Here is a 24,679-nt window from a genome sequence, read left to right as displayed (position 1 = left end):
AATATATGGTGAACAGAAATAATGGTCCTACTAATTTTCAGTATGACCACGCAAACAAACACATGGTCTGTGTTTTTCTCCGATGTAGGGAATTCTCACACGTCTCTCACACATGCAACGCACCTCTGCCATGTACACAAATCGGAGTGCTCCGTTGCAGTGTGTTTTTGCTCTTTCTCACTCTAGTGATGGCCAGGCTGGTTGAGTAAAGTCTGCAGAAGCTTTTAGATCAAGTATGTAACATGTTGCCTCCAAGGGAGAAAATATCAGTTCTTCACTTGAGGTTCTTCAGAGGGCCCCATACGGTCACCCCATAAATGATTTACTATGCAGCAGTGGCTTACAAAAAATATAAAATAAATAAAGCTACAAACTACACGCCCTCCTTTTCCTAAGTCCAGGCTTACCTCATGTGGCTTGTACGCCGGGTTAAGACTGGAGGAAAGTTCTAAGAATGCGAGCATGTCCAGTTTTTTTTTTTTTTACTGGATTTTAGTGGAGGCAGACAGCTTGTCCAGGAGAGGACATATCTTTAATGGATTGGTAGATGTGACTAAAACTGAGGTTGGTTGAACCGTCATACTGCTCGAGCCGATTTCCTTGAAGCTCCTATTCCCAGGGGTGAAAGCTAATGACGTCTCATAGATAAAACCAAGATGGGATATTTGAAAAGGTGACTACAGTATCCTACAATCTGTATGTGTTGTGAAATATTGAAGTCTGACAGCACATTACATTGGACAGTTTCAGTTTGCACTTAACAATCATACACTTGGAATCATGTGGACAGCACACAAAGGTCTGTTTCCACTCGTCAAAGCACATGAAAAAAAATCAGAAAACAAACAAAAAATCCAAAAGCGCCGATTAACCTTAACTTTGAAAATGACTAAATCATTTGTTGAACATGGTCAACCGGCTTTGAACCTTTGGTAAACCACAAACTTTCACTCCTGGCTTACCTTGGATGTTATAGGGGTTATCAATGACAAAGTTGCCATTCCACACTACGGACAGGTCCACCGGCAGGTCGCTGATGTCGTTGCCCTCGTAGTTATACTGGAATGATAAAAACAAACAGGACACAGTTCATAACACTGTTTACCGATTATGCCAAAGCACCAAGTTGGAATATATGTGGCATTGGATTATCAGGTCCATTGAGAGGTGTACACCATCAGTGAAGTATTCAGTCATGGTTAATTTGTTTTATTCCATTTTCTAAACCAATAGAGAGTTGCAATGTAATTTACTGCAAAGTTGAACTGTATTATGATATCGGTGTGACTCTTTTAAAATGAAATAACGATAGCCTCTTTATATTTCTGTAATTAAGACCAATAAGACAACAGAATTCAGTTGCACTGCATAGATGATGACTGTTATTGTGGTCCCTTAGTTAATCAATCATTTTCCCAATAGATATCTTCAGCATTTCATTTTCAGATAATGACACATTCACACCATCACACGAGCTGACACTCTCAGACACGTACATTGACACATGTCTTTGGCCCTCACTGAGAATACAAACAACTGCATGCACAGCACACACTTCTCCGCGCGCACGCACGCACACACACACACACGCGCGTGCACACACACACACACACACACACACACAGGAAGGTCAGTATCACCATCTTTAGTAACCCTGGGGCATCAGACAGCAGTGTTAACCTCTAATGTACAGATGATAATACAATAATGCAATAAAGTGTCAGACCGGCAGCCCTAGGGGATGATGGAGTATTGCTACTGCTAGGTTGCCAGAAAACAACATAGCCCAGCAGTGTTGCAGGCTCAAAACGTTTGTTTTGTCGATTCATTCTAGTCCTGGCATTGTGCTGGTGTTGTAAATTTTGGTTCTTGCTTATGTTCATGGTTAACGGCAACAAAATTAGTTCCTATTCCTATTAATTCCTGTGTCTCATTATGTTATTCAGATCATAGGAGTATTCTGTTGAAAAATCAACTCTGAGAAGTTGGTACCATTTAGAAAAAGAGACAGAAACACAAGGGAAAAAGAGAACTGTTGATAGTCAAAGAGCGATGGGTGTGGGAGGGCCTCATAAAAGGAGATCATTCATTAACATCCTGAGCTACGTGGCACAGTCGAGGCATGAGGAGCAGTAGGAAGGTGAGGCAAGTAAAATTGCCATTTCCAATTCGTTATTTGACATGTCCGGCTTGACCTCCCTCCGTTTCTACTGCATGTCTCCCACTCTTTTTCATCTTTTCCTTTTCTACTGCTTGGTCCACATTCCTTTCTCTCCATTCTCTCCCTTACCCTTCCACCCTTGGTGGTTTAAGTTCTTGTAGTACCAGATAAGTCTGGACTGTGTCTGGGACAGACAGGCCGCCTCAGCCCTAAACACACACCCATATGGAAGGGGCCAGGTCCAAGAGATCAGTATAACATGTACACACGCGCAGGCACACGTGTGTTTAATGACCACATGCACTTCTTGTTCTACATACTAGCATTATGAATGTTTTTTCTGCCCTAACTCTCTTTTTCTCTCTCCTCCTCCATGCACAATCCCTTTCTCATCCCCTCGCTCCCTTCCTCCCTCTTCTTCCCTTGAGACCCAGTCAGTCTGGGAGTATGTGCCCAGTCAGTCTGGCAGTATGTGCTGATATGAAGAGAGAAAAGATGGCAAGGAAAGGAAGGGGGGGGGTCTAAGAGAAAAGAAAAAAACTAGCGCCAACTAATGGGACTCTTGAAGGGGACTTTAAACAAGGGTCAAATGTCAAATGTAACCAACTCTGATACTATGACCCCCTAAAGATCATAACCAGGAAGACGGGGAACGCTGACCTTATTTTCTTGATTAACAAATTAAAGCGTCACCCCAAAAACACACAAATGGACTGCCAAAACTATCACCTCAGTGGTCGTGTGTTGGGAGGGGATGTAGAGACCTTTTCATCTGAGGGAAGATGCAAACAAAAACAAGACCCCCAGAAGGGGGGCAGAATAGGCCACAACATGCTTTTAATCACAGGGGTAATGATGTGTGTTTGTGTGTTGCAGGAAATGGTGGGGCTGCGAGTTAAGGTCTTAGCCATGACTTGAAACACCAATCCCCCTAAGCTGCTCCAAAAGAGTATAAAACATTTATCAGCCCCATTGCACAATAAGGCCTGGGAAGTAAAAGTCACAAACACATGGTTTATTTACGTTGTAGATTCTGATAGAGCACCGTTTTATAGGGATTGTCTTGTAAGGTCAGAGTGCTTGACTCTCTCATTTCTCTCATACTCACGGCCTGTCTTTCCCTCTCTTACTCTGTCTCCCCTTTTTCAGCCCACACATGTAAGCAAAGTGACAATGACAGGTAGGCCATGTACAGTTGAACTGTCATTGCATTTGCATGTGTGGGGAAAAAAAACCAAACATGAGCAGAGCTCGGTAAAAAAATTATGAAACCAGATGTCAATAACATGTTCAAGGGCCTATCTAAAATAACTACACTAGAAGGCATAGAGACCTAGCCTGGTCCTAAACAGACTCTCGTAAATTTCATTTGTACAGAGAGTCTGGCCGCGCTCGATTGACAAGTGTTGACTTCCTTATAGGTGGGTACTCTGTTGAAGTTTAAAACTATTGGATCTGCCCCAAGCCACTCTGATCTGCCATAACCAATCGCTAGCGTTCCCCCTTAGCCAAATTCCTTTACCACTACTGTAACAGAGCTAGCTGCCATAGCTTGAAAATCAGAATGTTCCCAAACCCCGTGGGGAGGAGGGCCACAACTTCATGGCCACCAACAAAACTCAGCAAAACAGTTGCTTGATATGAAACAGCAGTTACACACACACACACAGAGAGACAATACACACTTCCAAGACAATTCCCCACATCATGAGCGGGTGTGCGTAGATATTATGGGAGGGGCTAATCGAGGATTAAGTCGTAATCCACCATAGGATTACTATGGAGGTCAGCCGCTATGGAATTAGCTCCGACTCATAATGTGAGTCTTTTCTGAGGGCTAATCGGGGCTAATCTAACAGGATTGGTACACGGCTGCAGCAAGTTAAGGGAGGCTTATCATCAGCCCGGTTTATTGATAACAATAACTAAAAGCAATTGAAAAGTGCTTGCTTCAGACCCCCAAAATAGTGCCGCTTTCGCTGTGTGGTGCAGTCTACAGTACGGTAGTCCAGGGCAAAACCATGGCAAAAATGTACTCCTCAATTTACATTCTGGTCAAATTGAAATTAAGCTTATGCAGAGGAAATATATTACCTTGCAAATAATTAGAACATTTGTCAAATTACCCATTAAAAGTCAAATCAGTGCTTGGCGTAAATCATTTTTGCTTTCACCCTTTGTGGAAGTCTTGTTTTGTAGTCTTATGTAGTCAAAATGATAACTACCAATGGATAGTGATTGATATGCCAACAATGACCTAGCATTATTCTAGCATTTTGCTACTAGAACCATGATGGCATGGACATATTTAAATGTGGCTTCCAATTTAAAATAAATGACCCAGGCCTGGCGTGTGTATAAAGCAGTGTGGGCATGGACAGTGTCTCTCAGCCCCCCTCAAATGCTACCTCCCCTAAACGATAACACACTCACACTAACTCCTTCTGACAGGCCTGTCCTTATACTGCCTGGTGGTCTGCATTCTGTTTATTATTGCCGTAGGAGCACACCCAAACTTGTATTGAAGGAGGAATTGAGAGGTAAGGAAGAGATAGGATGAAGTGGGAGCGAGTGGAGAAGGGAAATGGAAAGTGGGGTGAGAGGTGTAATATGGGAGCTCAAGATCAAGAAAGGAGTGAGGGACGGAAGACGGGAGAGTGAAAGAGTGCCAAATGGGTAGAAAGAGAAGAGGACTTGAGGGAGATAGGGAAGAAGGGTGGGAGGGAGAGGAAGCAAAGCTGCCATATGCTGATAGATGGGCAGCAATTAATTCTTATTTACCTAGGACAGGGTGTGGGAGAGGCACTGCTACACCTGTCAATAGTGGGAGAGGGAGAAAACGAGAGGGTAGTGGCGAGGAGAGACGAGGAAAGGCACGGAAAGGAGATGAGTGGCGAGGGGGTGAGTGACGAGAAGAGGAGCGGTGCAGAAATGAGAGGAGTGGGGAGGAGGTGAATGTCAGGGAGAGAAGACATGGGCCATGCCGGCTGAGCCGCAGTAACAGTGGTTGTGAGAAGCGGAGGAGAAAGTTGAAAAGAGAGGGACTGAGAGTTTATGGGAAGTGTTTATTGATATATTTCTATTTGTCTTTATATCTTTCTCATGAAAACAAACACGCTATTTTCTCTGACCAACTATAGCCTACAAATACACACACACAAAAACTTTCATGCACTTTCTCTGGGTTTCGTTCTCTCATGCCTCACACACACCGACATATAAACCATTAAAAGGGTGTGTGTGTGTTTCTGTTTAACAAACATCTCTGGTGTTTATCTCTCATTACCTGGACTGCACCATGTCACACCAGACCACACCATGCTATGATCTGCAGCACCTACTTCAGTTTGTGTGTGTGTGTTTGTGTGAAGGGGATGGGTTGTCACAAATACAGATGTGGATTTCTGAGATCTCATTATCCTGCATGCTACTCTAATGGATATCAGTTTTAATGTGGTGTGTGTCCGTGCATGTACAATAAGTCAGACCTTTCTGAGGCCCCTATAGACGGATACTACCATATATTCCTGTGGTCAAATGCTAAGGCTTAGATAGGCAAAGGTTTACAAGCAAATGATATAATAACATAAATAAGATGCAATGTATTAAAACGTGTTTATGTCTCAAGGGTGCTAGACAAGGCAGTAGGTTATCCTGTAATGGGAAAGCATTTTAAAGAGGTGAAACTGGTCTGACCTAGCCTTCTGGTCTAGATGAATAGGCTCTCCAGTGGGTAAAGCAAACCATAGAAGCTCACACATTCAAGCGCACACAAAGACACGCGCACACAGCAGGGGCGTCTGACACCATTAGACCCATGCAGTGGATAATAACCACTACCCCTGAAGACACTTGGCCTCCTTCGCTTTCCACGGACCTCTTGTTTCCTCCATACATCTATCGCTCTTTCTTCCTCCTCAATGGCTATCCCCTTCTCATTTACAGTTGGAAAGGAATGGTTTGAAATGTATTTTTCTCCTCTAAATGTTATCCTTCTCTCATTCTATACCCACTACACTTTTAGTTTCCTACCTCTCCATTCCTCTATCCCTTCTCCTGGTATCTTCTCAATCACTAGCTCCCATGGTGTTTGTACGTGGCTGTGAGTGTGTGTACCTGTGAGTACATACAGCCACTGATATTCTTCATCTGTGGTTTTAAATGTCCACCACCCTGATAGTATATCATAAAGCTTTCTCCTGGAATTTTTCCTTCTCTCCTCTGTCATCTACCTTTGTAGAGAGATGTGGAGAAAAGAAGAGAAGCCAAGAGGTGGAGAAGAGAGAGAGATAGGTGTGTGAATAAGACAGTGTGGTTTCCTCTCCAGCTGTGTTCACTCAGTCAGCGTGACCCTCCTTCTTCTGGCTGCTTCTGCACTGTTTACCAGCTCCCATGACCTCGGCACTCCCATGAGCTCACCACTAAGCTCAAAGCCTGTTTGGCCCAGGAGAGGAGGACGTCTGGATACCATCAACACATGAAATCAGGAGAGTTTCTGTTGTTTTGGTTCTTGTTACGAGAGGGTTTGCAATGTGTGACAGTGTTTGGATGGTTGTAGAAATGACACAAAATGGAAAATCAATGGGGCTGTGATTTCACTTTCTGTTCTTTTCAACTATGCCAATAGATATTGTATACAAAGTAGAGTACATATAAACATACCTCAAAGAACATTTGTTTTCCAGTCACCATAACCCTTTATCCAGGAAAACTGCAGGTTAACACTTGAATACGATTCAGACTATTATCTATCCCACCAAAGGATTGTTTTCTTTTAGATGGACACCATCTGTAGATTAAACTACTGTATCCAATATCAGTTTAAAATGTAAACTGTTTCTCCAATCTGGGCACACAGTAGATGATTTATTTTATTTGCATGTCTTTTTTGTGTATGAGAAAGATAATTGATATTAATCACTGAAATAGACATGTCATGTCTGAAACCAATATCTTGCGAGGTTAACATGCAGCCGATATGACAAGGTCATGTTAAAGTTCCTTGGAGGGAGGAGGAAATGGTGTTACATTACATGCTGCACTATGTAAAAGATACAGTGGGTAAGGACATTTGATCTAAAGCTGGGATTAGATCCTATTGAAGAACAGTAAATTGGCCTCGTTTGAAGATTAACTGAGGTTATAGCCGAGATGTTTAGGTGTTAACCATCCTGGAACCATAATTCTGCAGTCCTTAAACCGCAGAGGAAACAGTGAGCTAACATAAACGATACAGAAACACACCAAAACAATTATCAGGGCAATCATAGTTCAAACATGGCCGGTGTACACATACACTCACACATACACACCATGCATATTGGTAAATTCACTCATTAACAGCCTGAGATCTGTTCAAATATACATGCTAACACACACACATGCACACAGACCATTCTCTATTTATGTAAAATATGGTTTTATATCTTTCCATGACCCAGGTTACAAGATATAAGCTTCCATTTTCAATGCAATGATTCAAGGAATGCAGCAGTGAAAAGTGTACATTCAAAATAAGAATCAACTTCTTGGCTCATTTTGTTATATTAATATAAAAAGGCCTTCATAACTATAAGGTTGTATCAAGCACAGCAGTTATCTAAATAATTAACAGATTAACTTCATTCATGCGCTCAGACAAGTTTAGGCCAAATAGGTTGCTCTAGAACTTGTCTATTACTGTAAGTCTTCACTACCAACAGCAGTAATAGTACAACTTACATTCCCACCCCAACTGCACCCATATACCTGAGGAAGGAGTCCAAACAGCAACAAAAATAAAAACAGATAACCACTACTTTCTACTGTGTTTCCAGCAGAGCCATCACACAGAGAAATACAGCTTTTGGCCTGAGCTGATGAGTGCTTCTGATTAGTGCTGACTGCTACTGTAAACACTCAATAAAAAGGAGCCACTTTGGAGAGACAGTGCTGTCGCTAGGCTAATTACTCTGCCTTCAGAAATACTGGGTATTGTAATACTGTGCTGGTACTAACGATTAGCCATCGATACCAGAATCAACATCAGAAAGCAACAGAAGCCCCTGCTAATGCTGTCAAAAAATGCTAACGTTGCTTTAGTATAATATACTCATAATGCCTTGTGTTTGTGACTTCTGTTCATCTCAGTAAAAAAATACAGGGCGCAATATGGATTCAGTCATTAGACATGTCTAAAGCACTGACTTTCCTCAGATAGAAGTGATGTATTTAATACAGTAGCCTACCAGCCAGCACCCCTAGGAACTTTCTACAGTTACCTCTACTACTCCTACCTCCTAGTTCTGCAGTTTATTTTGTTAACAGTTCATAAGCTCCTGGTTCTGTTGTTTATTCTGTTAACAGATCATAAACTCCTGGTTTTGTAGTTGTACTCCAGAGGCTTGGATAAACAGCTACCCAGTTACACATTCGTGAACATAGCCCAATGAAAGTCACTTCATCAGCAGGTGTTTGTGACCAACCGTCTACAGAATTCAACATGACTTTGCTACTTCAACGCCTTTATAATGTGTTATAACGTTAATAGATCATTCATAACAGGCAGAAGAGGTGGATTCTCTCTGGCAGTTGCTCATGTGGAGACACTAGCACATTGACTGGAAGGGGCAAGAAACATCATCCAAATCGCATCCCAAGTAACTGGATGTGCTACAATCGACGCAGTTGCACAAGATCACTTCTCAAACTCTAATCTGGACGGGAGATGTGGATTCCCAAAGAGAGGACTTCAGGCTCAATGCTGATGAGATTCTACTTGGGGTGTACCGAGAAGTAAGAGGATTTATCTTCGTCCGTCTGGTGTTGTCCTACTTTAAGAAGCAGCTTCGAGATCAGACAGGGTTTCAAAAGCACTACAAGAGATTGGACTTTCGGACAGACATTGAAATAAATAAGAACACGGGTTCTTCATAAAGGAAGCAGTTCAAAGTGAAACAGTACAGTTTGTGCTTGTGAAAGACAACACACAGTGACCTCATGGTGTTTTAGTTTGAAAAGTTCTTTCTGAGCAAAAAAAAAACAGGCAAAAAAAAATGGGCAACAGTTTATGCATCTTCAGTTTGCCTTGGTAAACTCAATCTCTACATCTCTTTATTGTCTTTGAGATAGATGATGACTGCTTAACCCCCGGGCCCTGTTACGACACCTCATGAGTGACTGCACATGTACATTTGTGCAGTGGATATGTGTGATAGACATCAACGGTAGAAAGTTCTGTGGCTAATTCCTGGTGGCTGGTTGGCAGGTTCCCTTTCTACCTCACCTCTACAGTATCCGAGGAAAAGCAGGTGAGAGACAGGAAGAAACTGGCTTGGATGATAAAGTGATTGGGACAACGGCTAGCCAATGAGAGAGCAACATGGTGAATCATGGTGTGGGATGGAAAAGGAGAGAAATTGTGCGCCTGCAAGAGAGCGAGAGAGAGAGCGCAACTGGTATAGAGAGTGTCTAGGTATAAACATGATCAATCCCATCCCGACTAGGCTCAGACAGACTTCCTCTACACATTTTCAGCCTCAGTGAAGCGGAGCGCCGCTTCTTATCATGCCGCTACTACCCCCCCCCCCCAACACCAAATTTCATTCCAAACCACACACCCCATGAATCCTGCAACTAGAAATCCACTACCAGCACACAAGCACACAATAAAGAAGCACCCACCGTCCAATACTCTCGTGTACACATATGTACACCGCTACATCATCCGCATTTCTCACAACACTACATTCGTCCTCACATATTCCAACTCAGTGTACAAAGGAGTAGTACAAAAGGGAGGTACACTAGAGAGCCCACTGAAGCCACTTCATACCCAATCAATATGAGAAATGACACATTAGAAGGGGATTGCTGCGCTGTATGGATTCAAAGGGGAAAGGCTAGCAATCCGACACATTGTATGGGATTACATTTTTAGATCCTCTCTTTCAGCACAAGTGAAGCATCACCTTGGACACCTGTCACAACAACAACGCAGTAGCATCTACCTGAACCATAACCGTGTCAATGTAGACCATGCGGTCATTTATTTTGACCGTGACCACTTCTATGACCACAGTGTTACGCAGTCATTAATCTCCACTGGATCTCTAGTTGTGGGGGATCTCATAAAAAGAACCTTGACCCCAGAAAGGGCTTTTGCTTCGGTAGTGTTGTCTTTGTTGCATATTTTATATTATATACACACAGTAACATTAGTTACTCCCACAGCATGTGCATACATTTGTAGAATGACTTAAATTGCCAACTTTGACGCAGGGACCACACCAATCCACGGTGCATTTTAATTTATTTTTTACCAAACAGCAACCCCAATGTCCAAGAGGAACATTTACACAGACTAGTATAGACAAAGTAAAGAACTAATTGCCAAATCCCCAACCCTTCTTCCAAACCACCTCTGCAACATCAGCACATATATCCCATGCGCATAACAGGGCTCTCACCGAGGTCTTTTGGCACTGGATGCTGGTGCTGTTGAAACGCAGCGCGGTTACGCTGTACACCTCGCCCTGCACGTGGAACACACACTCGTAGTTCCTCTGGCCAGACTGAGGCTGCGGCAGGTTCTTTGCTGCCAACGTAATGGGCTTGGTCACGCCCACTGGGATGTAGATCTGGGTGGAGGGCAGGATCTGAGGGCAGTCCTGGTAGAGTGAAGATGAGGTGGGAGAGAGAAAGACAGAGAGGTGAGTTAACAGGGTTATACACTTGAGATGCATTAATTAAAAACTCCATTGTGTGGTGACTGTTATGGAAACTGTTCACGAGATTTCTATTCAGTTACATTGAGTAGGGAGGAGATGATTAGATCATATGGACACACTTAATAGATTATCTCACTGGATACAAAAGTCTGTTGGTTGGTAATTATGTGTGTTTTTTGCATCAATATGGTTGACCTAAAACAAGTTTGTGTGTGATGGAAACCTTTTTTCACCATCTCTGACTATGTTCTAAATCTCACATACGCATGCGCTCACACTCACACACAGTGAATAATTGAACACATGGACACATTGGTTAAAAGAATAAGCTGCGTGCAACTAAAAAGGTCCTGATTTAAACCCAAGAAAATCAATTTCTAGCAGAAGACCTCAATACCATATTGAGAAAAACATAATGAAACACATTTTCTTTTGTTAAATGTTTGTACAAGGGCATATGAAACAGCATAAACAAACAAAAAAAATTTCTTCTTTTATAATTGTTTATTGTTCAGAGGAAACAACTTCAACAATGGTCCTCCATCTTTGACAGGGTTTTACATCCTACCCAACAAGCCCCTTTTCCTGCAGTACACCTTAAAAAAGGTATCTGGCAAACATCAGTAAATGTGCCAGCGCACCCCGTAATCACAGGCATGTATATACCCAAGCCTACATTTGTCTAGGCTGCCAGTAAACTGTTAGTCCATTAGCAGTTACAGTTTGTCCCCTGAGCAGCGCAGACAATGGCTTGTTTGTTCATTAGCTTATTAGACATCCGTGTCTGAAGCCGGTCCAAGAGTTTGGCAGTTGGCGAGAGAGGGATTGCACGGGGAAGAGAGCGGGCTGACTGACAACATTGTAAATTATGAATAAGAGAGAGAAGGGGGGGGGGGGGTCACAAAGAAAAGAAAGATGTCAGGATAAGTGGATTGGGCAATTTCTGTTGAAAGTGGGAAGAAAGAGAGATAGATTTGGTGGACCGAAAGGGAGGAAGGGAAAAATATACCTGGATTTACCTGGTGAAATGAAGATTGAATAAAACAAAAATTTTAAAATTGGTAATGAGATGAGATGATAGCGCGAAATACCCTAATGGGGTGCAGCAGTCGAACAGGTCAAAAGAAAGAAAGACAGACAAGAAAGAACTATGTACAAGAAGGAGAGAGGAAGAGGTGCTAAATAAAACAGACTAACAAGCTCATCCACACCTTCTTATGTATGCTGCCTGCATTCTAACTGCTCCCTGGCCCCTCCCAATATCTGACTTTGGTTTAGGGCAAAAAGGGATGGATCCATTCACAGTTTAAAGCAGCTACATTTTGCACGTCTCCAAACCCTTGACAACATTCCCAGTTAATTAATTGCCACGGGCAATGGACGATTGAAAACGAAAGAGAGGGTGAGGGGAGTCTTGGCTTGGCTAGAAAAAAGTGTTAGAAACTTTGGGCTGGCGGCATTCAAGGCGTAAAAAGTAGTGCAAGCTAGAAATGTAACAGCAATCAAAAGTGATGAGCATTGCAGACTAATACTCTGGCAAGGTTTTACTTATATTGTTGCACTTTTGAAATAAAAGAATAATGAGACTTACTCTCGTTGGAAAGTACATTGCCAAATGCTAGTGCAGCCCCTAGCACAGTGGTAAAACCAATGTTTTATTCATTCTGTCTATTGACTTTGCGTCAGTTTGACTGTTTTCTTGTCCTTTCTTCCTGGCACTTACCTTCCTAAACAGCATCTGTTCAGATATTGTCTCTGATGCATCCCTGCACAAACTGGATGTCTGTTTTATCTATGCAGGCCTGTAGGGACTTTTTGTTTATTAGGTTTAAAAACAAGCGATTAAGTGTAGCAAGCACTGTTACTCAACACCATCGCTTCTCATGTCACGTTTGTGATAATTTAGTTAAGGGTCAGAGTGAAAAAATATAGATATAATGTTGTCATGTAGTCAATATACGCATATACGTAAGCCGCCGTTGACTGCTTAAAGAATAGAGATCGGCTACAATCTGTCCAGTTGTTTCGCCAAGGTGGTATTCCTTTGATAACACAAACTGCAAACCACTCGGAACGCTTCTGTATGACTTAACCAGGGAGTAGTCTTGAACAGACCCCTTTTCTCCTGGGAAGTAGTTATCACATTACATATAAACCTGATCTAAGCATTACCAAACCCACAGAGAGAGAGAGAGAAAGGGTGGAATGCTGGGAAATAATGCTCACTAGAGAGATACACTGTTTTGTCGACATTTTACGGCAGGTGCCAAAACAGTTCAAAGCATGCATTAAGGCTACAAAACTGCAGACTACAATGAAACAATGCTTCACCAGGGGGACTCGTTTGATGCTGTTGTTTGTTCTCTCTTTTTGTTTCTGCTCTTTTTCACACCATCTTTTGTGGATTCTTCTGTCTGTTTCAGAAAAAGTGGATCTAGGGTAGTAATGTGTGTGTGTGCGCGCGTGAGTGTGCGCTTTAGGTGGGGGGGTCTAGAGGTGAGACCCAAGGTTTTGCCACAGGGATGTGGGGTCAGTATTTCTGTGTGTGCAAAACATCTTGGATTCATAGTTAAAGTTGGTTATGGTAATATATACTCTCACCCACAGATAGGCTACATACACACAGCAGTATGTTCTAATGTTTTGTGTGGAGGATGGGTGGATTTATTTAGTCCTTATGATTTTTTTGTTGATTCATGACTTTCGTCAGATATACCATGTTGACCATCACACACACACAAACCCTTATACCAGAATAAGAGTATTTTTCCTTGACTTTGCTTCCTGGACTAGTGATGGGAAGTTCGGTTCATTTTACGGATTTGGTTCTTTGAATCTCGTTCAGTAAAATGAACGAATCTTTTTGAGTCATTCGTTCATTTCAACGGGGGGGAGGGGGGGAGCGGGGGGCTATAAGTCCACTGCAAACACGTATGATATTCTCATGTAGGTTAGTGGATGACGTGCACCCGCATATACTATTTCAAAAGAAATTCCTGCAAAAAATAAATAAAAATAAAAATAAAATAATGTATCATGAGTTTGTATGATTTGGTCATGTATTATCACACTAGCATTTAATTATCACGTCAAACAATTACACTGCACTAAACTGTAAGTGTAAATGTAAAGTGAAAATAACAAAACCAGTCAGTATGATGACTTGAGCAAATATCATTCACAGCTTACTAAAACAGCAGCCATGCGAAAGGAATAAGGAAACAGTTTCCTCTACAAAAAAATACAATGCGGGCCACGTGAAAAAAGGATCCAAAGACTCGTAGAAAGACCGAGTCTGGAAATGAACGAATCGTTCGTTTCCTCTAGCTACCAGTACAGAGCCTATGCAGGTCACGTGAAAAATGATCCAAAGACTCGTAGAAAGACCGAGTTGGGAAATGAACGAATTGTTCGTTTCCTCTAGCTACCAGTACAGAGCCTATGCAGGTCACGTGAAAAATGATCCAAAGACTCGTAGAAAAACCAAGTCGGGAAAAGAACGAATCACTCGTTGAGAGGACTCGTTACTCCCGAGTCCTTATAAGGATTCGTTCAAAATGAACGAATCGTTCACGAACTACACATCACTATCCTGGACAAAAAAAACACTCAGCTGATGAGAAGAGCGGGACAGAAAGAAATATAAACACCCACAGCTCAAAGAGTCAAGTCAGCTTAAATACAGTGCGATTTTCTTGGCCAAAACACAAACGTGTGTTGTTCAAGTGGCGGCTGTCCAATTTCTCTACTTCTGCTCCGTGTCCGACAGTTGGTGGGTTCCCCCCATCCTGTATTTACTCTACTTACTGTAAAGCAGCCTTACACTTTTCTGTCTATGAGTAGCTTTGTGGGACATGAAGTTTTTGTTATTTCTTCTTCTTCTTATCTTCTTCTTATTTCTTATGACAATTTAATTATCAATCAATCAATCAATCAAGGTAAATTCGCTCTGGATAAGAACGTCTGCTAAAATGACTAAATGTAAATTCAGTTGTACAAGTACATATAAAGTAAAAATCCTCATAGGTTAATAAAATGTCAATTAAGTTGAATAGTTAATGTATTTAAGATCAAATTTAAATAACATTATCGACAGAATACCTTGGGGACATTTGGTAGTTATGTATGTGCTTTCCTTTATACTGTATGTTCAATCCAATGGTGATCCAACATCAGCCTGTTCAACGGGAATCACAGTTCTGTTTAAAACGTACAAACATGGAATGGGGGGTCATTCAGCATTAAGTGAGTGAGTGAAAGGGTACTCAGAGAGCCAAATCGACATCTGTTAATACGGGAGAGCAGACATATTTATATGCGTCTATCAAACAAAACAAGTGTAGGGCAGCATAGGATAATCATTCCTTGCAGGTGAGCAGAAAACCCACTTTAACACCAGCCAACCATACACAAATGAAGTGTGGTGTGAGAGAGGGAGAGCTAGAAAGATAGAATATTTAAATAAATAAACAATCAAGTTCAGAGGCTCAGAAGCTGACAATATATTAATAAATAAAGCTCCAAAAACATTGCGCATATATAATGAGGAATCTGTCTGGCCACGGTGGATTTTTAAGACCAATCCATCCATAATTAATTACCTCTCTTGATGTGCAGAATATAGATCAGGGGAAAGGAGGAAAAAAATAACATGCTAAATAATTTAAAAAAGACGGAATGCTTGGGAGACCAGACAGGTTAAGACCACAGAGTAGGGATATTACTAACAAACCAGGAACAGTGTGTAAGGTCCATGCACAATGAAAGGTTACTCAATTCTATGAGGTGACAACATATGTGATTGTGTATGAGTCACAGGCCTGACACAGCTTTGATCATTTACATTTTTCCTGAGCCTAGGGCAATGGGCTTTGCAGGACCATAACCCAAGAACACACAGTTATGAAACTGGTGGGATAAAGGCCTGTTTTAGAATTAAATAACCATACAGTTGGGTTTGCCCCAACAGTTTTTAATAGGGTGTCTTCCATTCTGTTGCAGTGTGTGTGCGTATACATGCATGCATGCGTGCGTGCGTGACCCTGTGTAAGTGGACAATTCAATTGGTGAGTATAAGTGTGTGTGCTCTTTATGTAATGCATGCACATATGTTTCAATACTTCTAACTGTGGGTGTGTGTGTATGAGTTTCTCCCCCCCCCCCCCCAGTCCTGGTAGATGTCTTAGGGGGAGCAGCTGAAGTAGTCTCATTAAGCTGCTGCTCTCTGAGGGAAACACACGGATTGGGGTAGAGGGGGACGGGGTGGGAATGGGGGGACGAAACAACTTAATAAGCTAGAAACATGAGTGGAATGGAGCGAGACAGAGACCGAGGGAGCGCATAAAACAAGAGAAACTTTGAGGGATTCCAGGATTGTCCGCCCACTCGCTCGTTTTCCATCCTTGCTACCTCAAACAAGAAAAATAAAAAAGAGAGCAGGATAGAGTGCCGAGAGGGAAAGAGTGTCAGTAAAAGCAGACAGACCCTCATATGTGAACTATGAAGGTATGCTGTGCAAAGGAAATATGATTCAATGCTGTCATTTTGTCTAAGGCGTGGCTCCACCAGCCTATGTTATGATGGTAGCATAGTGGTATTTGAACAGTTGTTGTTTATAGGACACATGAGGTGTGAGTCATTTGAAAGGTTTCATTTTGAACACAGATAGTCAAGCTACTTTAAATATGAACAGTTTTGAGAACTGAGAAAACTGTGAATTTAAGAGAAGATCAACGCTAAAGAAAATGTTACGTTTAAGTGTTTGTCACTTACACAGTATTGTTGTTCCCACATACGAGTAGCCTTTCCCTGTTTCCATTAGGCATTAGTTAGTATCAGCACAGGCTTCATGATAAAATAAACCGGGTTTAGATCCTGAACATGGCAGAGTGGGCTAGAGACAAAATGGTGCCATTACACACCGTCTCCTAATCCATTCCCTTCTCCTTTCAGTTTTCCTTTTCTTTATCCACCCTCTCCTTTTCTGACACTTCTTTTTCTCTCTGAGAATGCAATATTTATATGTACTCTCCATTAGAAGGGCTGACTGGGAGGCTGGTGGAAATGAAGATTTAATACTATCTGAATAATAAAAACGACAGAGATCTGAGACTGACACACACACGCAATATATTTCTCTCTCACACACACATACACAGCCTGGGAACCCTGTTCAATCTCCCTATCACTAAGCCTATGTGCATGTGTCTGTGTGTGTGTGTCTACCATTCATAACATTGCTTTTGACATTCACTTTGACACGCTTTTAATTTGAGTTAGATCAGTTTGTCCACTCGGGCCCTCAAGTTTAGGGATGCTGAAGCTTTTACAGAATGCCAGCAGTCACTTGGCATCGCCCAGGTGGAACATTACGTTCAAAAAGGACTTGAGCCAAGCTTACTACTGCCAATATGGAAGTTGACAGCGACTTTAATGAAAATAAAAAATATTCTCAATGTCATGGACCTAGTGAAACACAAAACCCCAAACATTGGGCTGGTTCTCCGTCTTTGTAGTGTGCGAGAGGTTTGAAAATCTAACCTTGTGTTCTGGACAAGGGCCCTGTTTAAACTTGCTATCCTTCTGGTACCTTATGTTCACTGTATTCAAGCCGGTTGCCAGAAAAAAGCAACCAAAAAAATGCATTAGCGCTTAAGTGTGTGCATTCATCTTTTTTTGAGCTTCTCCACTCTATCATGTGAAAAAGAAAATGCAAGGGGGAGGAGGACGAGAAAGAATAAGATGTGCTAGGGGACAGCAGGACTCAAAATAAACTAGTGTTAACCGGATGCCTTCATGGTACAATGGTAATATGCCGTACATTTGTCAACCAACAATGTGGTCAACCACTAATATTCTTGTGGCCTGGACAAAAAGTGTAGAAAAATTGAAGAAAGAAAAACGTGACAAAACAGGTAGAAATAGGCTAGTATGCCAAACACTCTTCGAAAAGTTTCAAGAAAGTCTGGATGGTTTTTAAAAGTGGTTTGTTAGAGGTTAGTTTTGCAGTGAGGACTGCTATACTGAAAAGAAAGGTTAACAAGGAGGAGGCTGTGTGGTTATGGTCTGGTTGCGGTCCAAGTTGCTACAAAGCATAGCTTGGTTAGCTCGCCATCACCTCTGTTCCCTCCCTCCCTCCCTCTCTCCCTCACTCCATCCACCCCCCACCCCCCCACACTCACTCCAACCCCCCCCCCCACACACACACACACACACATAATCTTTTGAGAACATTTGGAAAATAAATTACGTCATTCAGAAAATGCAATCTGCCTGGCTTGTTATTGCCCTTTCTCCATTACTCTCTCTCTCACTCTCTCTTACTTTCTTTTGTTTTCTCTCCCATTCCCTTTCACGGGCCACATCTGGTCTCAATTAAAGGAACTCTGACCGACTTTGGCTTCACTTTGTCGTGCAGGGCGTTGAAGGAGCTGAATTGTAAGGGATCCCCTAGAGAGGGTGAAGGAGGACTGGAGATGGTCTCTTCCTCTTCCCCACTCATCCCTCCCCTTTTCCTGGGATTATATTTTATTAAACATGGCTCAGGCATGTCTCCTTCCCTTAATGAAAGGCAAGGAAATATAAGAGGGATTGGGGGGGTTGTATGTGTGTGCATGTTTGGGACAGAGACAGACAGAAAGAGAGAGAGAGAGAGACAGACAGACAGACAGACAGACAGACAGACAGACAGACAGACAGACAGACAGACAGACAGACAGACAGACAGACAGACAGACAGACAGACAGACAGACAGACAGACAGACAGACAGACAGACAGACAGACAGACAGACAGACAGACAGACAGACAGACAGACAGACAGACAGACAGACAGACAGACAGAGAGAGAGAGAGAGAGAGAGAGAGAGAGAGAGAGAGAGAGAGAGAGAGAGAGAGAGAGAGAGAGAGAGAGAGAGAGAGAGAGAGAGAGAGAGAGAGAGAGAGAGAGAGAGAGAGAGAGAGAGAGAGAGAGAGAGAGAGAGAGAGAGAGAGAGAGAGAGAGAGAGAGAGAGATGAAGCTAGAAAAGAGAATGATGCAAGGAAGAGGGACATTAAATAAAGAGAAAAACAAGCAAACAGTAGAGATGGGACAGAGGACAATTTTAAGATCTGAAGGGAGAGAGAGCGAGCAATGGAAGGAGAGGATAAAAAAAATAAAAGGGAGTTTAAAGGAAGCGCAAAGAAGAAGGGAAAGAGAGACAGGCCTACACAAACTCCCGACTCAGTGCTTGGAGCTTTGATTCATGATCTAATTAGCGGCGATGAGCTGTGTTCTATCTGCAGATTGTTGTTTTATCATGGAGGCAACGGATACGCCTCTAATGGTTATAAATGACAAATAGGGGTATGGAGACGTAAGAAGTGTCCTGGAAGAATAGACTGGATGGGCAGAGGAAGACAGGATGTACGGCGTGAAGGGGGTGGGGGGATGGAGGGAGAGCGAAGATGGAGTAAGAGAGAGAAAGAAAAAAAACTATGGTAAAAGGTAAAATGGGTAAAATGAGGGAAGGTGAAGGACAAGGACAGTTATCCATGTGTGTGAGAAAGAGAGAGACAGAGGAAGAGAGAAAAAGAGAGACAAAAAGAGAAAAGAGATATTATGGAGTGATATATATGCTCAGAGGAGGGGGGAGAGAGGCGTGCATATTACTCGGTCCCCCTCTGGCTCTCCTGCACTGGTTGTGCTTTGCTCTGATAAGACTCAGAGGCAGGCGTCTGCACACGCACACACACGAGTGGTAAAGAGGGGGGCATCCTCTCTGGATATTATAGGCCAAGGCCAGTGCTGGGGGGGCTCATTGTGTGTGTGTGTGTGTGTCTGGGTTTGAATCTGCTGTACAGTGTCTGGGTGATAGCCAGGTCCAACACAGTGCCAAAATGTCACGCTGTGGAGCCTCCACACTAGAAGTAAATTAGCCAGACAAGCCGTGTGTGTTTGCGTAATTGCAAATCTGAATGTGTACTATGCATGGGATTATTTTACTATCCATGGATTGGAGGACAGTTAGGATGGAGTCCTTTGTTATTGATGATGTCTAGGGAAAATGTGTCACACTGACTTTTCTTTCAGTGGATATTTTCTCTGGACTCTAAACAAGGATTTCAGTGGTATGTGTGCAAATGTAAGTATTTTCTTCTGTCGGAATCTGTATGCAAGTGTACGTATATGTACATGTTTTTGTGTTTGTTTACAGGTATACTTTTTGTGTTCTGTGTGTCAGCCAGCTGTATCCAATTCCCTAAAACATGAGTGCCTCACCAGGCGTAGTCAGAGGAAACTGAGGGATGGAGGGAGGGAAATGAATGGAGTGACACCGATTAACCATATGTGCATCGAGCCATAAGGGTATACCAAGGAGGAAAAACAGAGTGTTGAATTTATGAGAACAAGTAAAATGTTCACCACCAGAGTTATACATTCCATAGCACGGTGAGATTGTGGAAAATCATAAAACATGCTGGCTCTTGGATGAACAGGATGCATATGAAGATGATGACTGAGTCTCAAAAGTCTACCCTTGACTCCTTACTCTCCTTGTTTCCTCTCTCATTGCGACTGTCTTGAAAGGAATTAGGTTAAAGTAGTTAACATCGTTTGGAGAGTGTAACAGGTAATGAGGAATCACCATCAAAAGAGAAATTGTGAAAGAGTAAGTTGGTCACAAAGCCCTTTTTTATTTTCCTTCCTTTCCCTCTTTCCTTCATTCCTCTGCAAAGTAAGACTTACCCAAGCAATTTTCCACCTGGTTGCATCTAATGTGTATCTTTGTTTGCTGCACTGTCGGAGGCCATGTTGATTTATGCATATTTGATTTGTATATGTCAGTCATTACATTTCCCTGGCTTATTCTCTCATAGGTTCTGAACTCAAGTAAAGAAATGAGAGATTTTTTTTTTTAAGGGGTTCCGATCCATTTTAATTTTTTGGTTTGTTTATTTTGTGTTTCATGACAGAGAGCAAAAGAGACAGAAAGAGAAATAGAAGGCAAACAAGTGAAGATGAGTATTTCAACTACATTCCTTTGACCAATTAATGAGCTCATTAACGTCAATGTCAGAAAAAAATGAAAATCTCACTACAAGTCCCTGCAATTTACTTTGATACATTTGTCTACAGACCATTAGAATGATGAAAACTGTATGTTATCCCATGACAGACAAGTGCCATGACATGACAAGTCAATCTTTTTGTTAAGACTTGAGAAATGACACACTAGACTCATGTTTCATAGGAAGGAAAAGTGGACATTTTGAATGGCTCTTCGGACCAGCATCCGCTGAAGGGATTGTTTTCTACAGGGGTAACAGTGTTTGCATGCAAACCTTTCCTTGGTAATAACCATTGTAAAACTGTTATATCTGCACACGTTTTTATAATCTGCTGCACTTACACTGTACAATTCTGTTTGTCTCTTTGGATAAAAATGTCTGCTAGATAAATGTAATGTAAATGTTTTCATCATTGTGGCCACAGAGGGTTGACATGATTCTGCCAATTTAAAGCTAGCTCTGTCACAAGAAAAAAAAAAACAGTGTACACAGACACTCATACACCCCACAAACTTAGACAAAACACCAAGAGTAAAGTAGACAAACAGCCTGGGGCAGCTAGGTAATACAGAAGACAGGGAAATGTATGTAGGCCAGGATCAACACACAAACCAGCAAGGTAAACAACAGCTGGTGTGGCTTGTCTGTACACTTATATATTCAAACAAGGAGACGATAAACCTGGGAAAGCACAAACACACACGTTTGTATTGCTATTCTTGCGAGAACTCACAATTCAGTCCCATTTAAAATACTATCTACTCCTAGCCATAATCCTTACCCTAATCTTAACCCCTTAACAACACCCTACCAAGGAACTGTCCCCACAAGTTCACATTTTTCATGTTTTATTATTCCAGAAGGGAATTCTCTGGCCCACAAGAATCGCTAAAATAGAACACGCACACACGTGCACACACACACACAGAGGATGCCATAAGGTATATGAGGAGGCTTGACCCTTCAACAATAGAAGCCAATCACAGTATAGAAGAAGGGGAGAAAGAAAGAGAGTTTGGTGGGGGTCACAAACACCCAGAACAAATGGAAATGGCATCCAGGACTGTGATGATAAATTACTGTGTGTTTGTGTGTGTGTGTGTGTGTGTGTGTGTGTGCATGCGTGTGTTGAGAATGCACAAGAATCTATGCTGTGGGTGTGATTGAAAAACAGAAAAAGAGTATTTATGAGTGTGTGCGTGTCTGTCACGGTGACGATGATGGATTCCTTCTCGCAGCATGTGGTTGGTGGGCTCTGCGGCAGACATCGTAGCAACCAAAGTCTCTCCTTACCCACATGTCACTCCCAAGTAGGTATCCAAACCACCACCACCACCACTTCCCCCCTCTTCCCCCAAATATATATATATTTGGGGGAAAAAAATAATATATATATATATAAATATATGTGTGTGTGTATTTGTATATATATAATTAAGCATTCTATCATATTTCAATTGCACACTTGTTATTTTGTGGTGGGCACCACAAAATTGATCAAATTAATACAAACATTATTGGCTCTGAACCTTTTCTCAATTCCTCTTTGCCGCTCAACCGCTGCAGGCCTTTCCTGTTTATCAGTCCGTCCCCCCAAGTTCCCCTCGGCTCAAAACATGCTAGCCAGCGTTCTCCCCATGTCTTCCAGATGGGAGCGCTAATCGCTAATCCTTTAGCATTTGCTCTCTGAAGTGTGAATGCTGTCTTTGGTGTGGAGAGCGAAGCTAAGGCTAACCGTGCTAACGGCCACAGTCTGGGGAAGAGTGTAAAGTGCACAATGTGTGTAACTGGATGGAGGTTGGCCAATTAATGAAAGGCCCACATGTGGCGGTAGTTTGTGTATGTGTGTGTACATATGTACATGTGTGCATGTTGTTGCTTGTGCTTGTGCCCACTTGCCTTTCCACTGTACATTGGTCAATCCCTGATCTATTCGTTTTTATGCTAATGTAGCATTTGGCTATGTCGAACAAGCAGGCATTTCCGTAGCACTTAATTCATTCAGCTCCCTGATGAACAGGGGGGAAAAGAGTGATGGTGGTATACAAGGCACTGTCCTGGTGACAACACAATGCCACACCAGTGACAAGCAATAGAACCGGAGTGACACAAAAGAGTTTGTGTTGTACACGATGTGAACAGTGAAATGAAGCATGCCAGCTAACCCAATCCCTGAACACCACCACGCTAAGGCAGGAGGTACAAAAGGGACAGTAGACTGCTCTGGAAGGGGACAGGAAGCGACACTCACCTCAGACACGTTAACTCGGCCTTCCTGGAAGGAGCAGTCATTGGCGTTCTGGGTGCACATGTGGCGGTACTTGCACCAGTGACACGGGAATGAGCCGTTCACGCATGAGAGGCACCTGGAGGGGATGGGGAGAGTGAGAGATTTATAAAATGAGATTCAGGAGTTACAGTATTATTATACTTTTTCATTATAGAATACACATGTACAGACAAACTTGTTTCTTTCACTTCAGTCACTTTTCATTATACATTTTTGACCATTCCTTATAGCTCCTGGCATAGTCCAAGGGTACACACACACACACTGGACCCTGACATTATAAACGTACCCATTCTTCTCTTTGCGCTATTCTCCACTCTTCTGTACCTGTGCTAGCTTTGCCTTGTTTTCTCTGTGACTCTCTTAACATCCCTCTCTCCATTCCAAAACCTTTTTATTCTCTCTCACTCTTTTTAAATATTTTGTCACTCCCTTTAGTTCCTTAAAAAAAAAAAAAAAGGCATGTCTTTGTCTAAAGCCCCTTTCATCTTCTGGATAAGAGCGCCCCTCCATTTAAATTCACCTGCTTTATCCCCGTTTGCAAAGGTGTTGAGTGAAGAGGGAAACGGGGAGCGGGAGAGTAGAGACAGAGAGAAAGGGGGAGATCTAAAGCAGAGGGAGGTCCCAGTGAGAGGTGGAGGCGCCAGGTATTATGGGAGAGAACGTGGGAGAGGTGGTGAGAGAAACAGAGTAGGGGAGACGTAGCCGTGGGGGTCTCACTGTAGATGTCTCATGGGGGAAAGATAATGAGGGAGAGTATGGGTTTGTCAGGTGTGTGTGTGTGTGTGATGGGATGGTGTGCGTGTGTGAGAGAGGGAAAGAAAGAAATATAGCTAGATATACAGTACAGTCAGATATAGATAGACGTGTCGTGGCCATTACATATTGGATATATTAAAACTGATTACACAAATGCTTTGGAAGAGTAAGCGCCTATTAGCAGTCTGTCAGTCTCTTCATACAGTATAGTATGGTACCGACAATATCCTTACTACCGTATCAATGTATACATGTTTATATCTAATCACATTTTGGCTAAAGCATGCGATTAGAACTCAGCTTAGTGGTTTAGCATACACTTTCTAATTAGCATCAACATGATGATTGGGCAACACAAACCCACGACCATTGCAGAATCAAAGACCAGGTAATTTCCCGCAACATCTGTAAAGTCTTAATTGACCACTCTCCAAACCAAATATCTCCCAATGGGCACCACATAGCGTTTGACTGTGCAAATGGTATTTCAAATTCTTCTTCACGTCACCCCACCCCCTCGAGATCTGCATGAAAAAGGAGGAGGGATCTGTGATCCAAATCCATCAAGCCAGACACAGATTTATTTGGATCAATTAGGAGCACTCATTAGTTAGGTGCGCTCTTTAAGTGATCGTTTTCAGCCAAGACCCCCTTCCTCTTGCCTTTTGCTAAGATCAGAGGCTCTGGTTTAATTCAATCCCTCCACCACTT

The 24,679-nt window shown here is 42.3% G+C and overlaps 1 protein-coding gene across 2 annotated transcripts in view; it reads right to left on the bottom strand.

The window, feature by feature from the left end:
* The window catches only part of LOC146273438 (plexin-A1-like), a 159,491-nt gene that overhangs the window by 39,930 nt on the left and 94,882 nt on the right, over positions 1-24,679 (bottom strand). For both annotated transcript variants that reach the window (XM_084704296.1, XM_084704297.1), the window contains exons 9-11: positions 23,171-23,285; positions 10,609-10,809; positions 963-1,059 (exon numbers count right to left, since the gene is read on the bottom strand). In XM_084704296.1, coding sequence (XP_084560422.1) covers positions 963-1,059; positions 10,609-10,809; positions 23,171-23,285 — 413 coding nt within the window. The remainder of the gene's footprint in view (positions 1-962; positions 1,060-10,608; positions 10,810-23,170; positions 23,286-24,679) is intronic.

This window comes from Hypomesus nipponensis, chromosome 9 (genome assembly GCF_054491055.1).
Source record: "Hypomesus nipponensis isolate SF chromosome 9, ASM5449105v1, whole genome shotgun sequence".
Taxonomy (NCBI): Eukaryota; Metazoa; Chordata; class Actinopteri; order Osmeriformes; family Osmeridae; genus Hypomesus; species Hypomesus nipponensis.
This window is presented reverse-complemented; position numbering and strand designations above follow the sequence as displayed.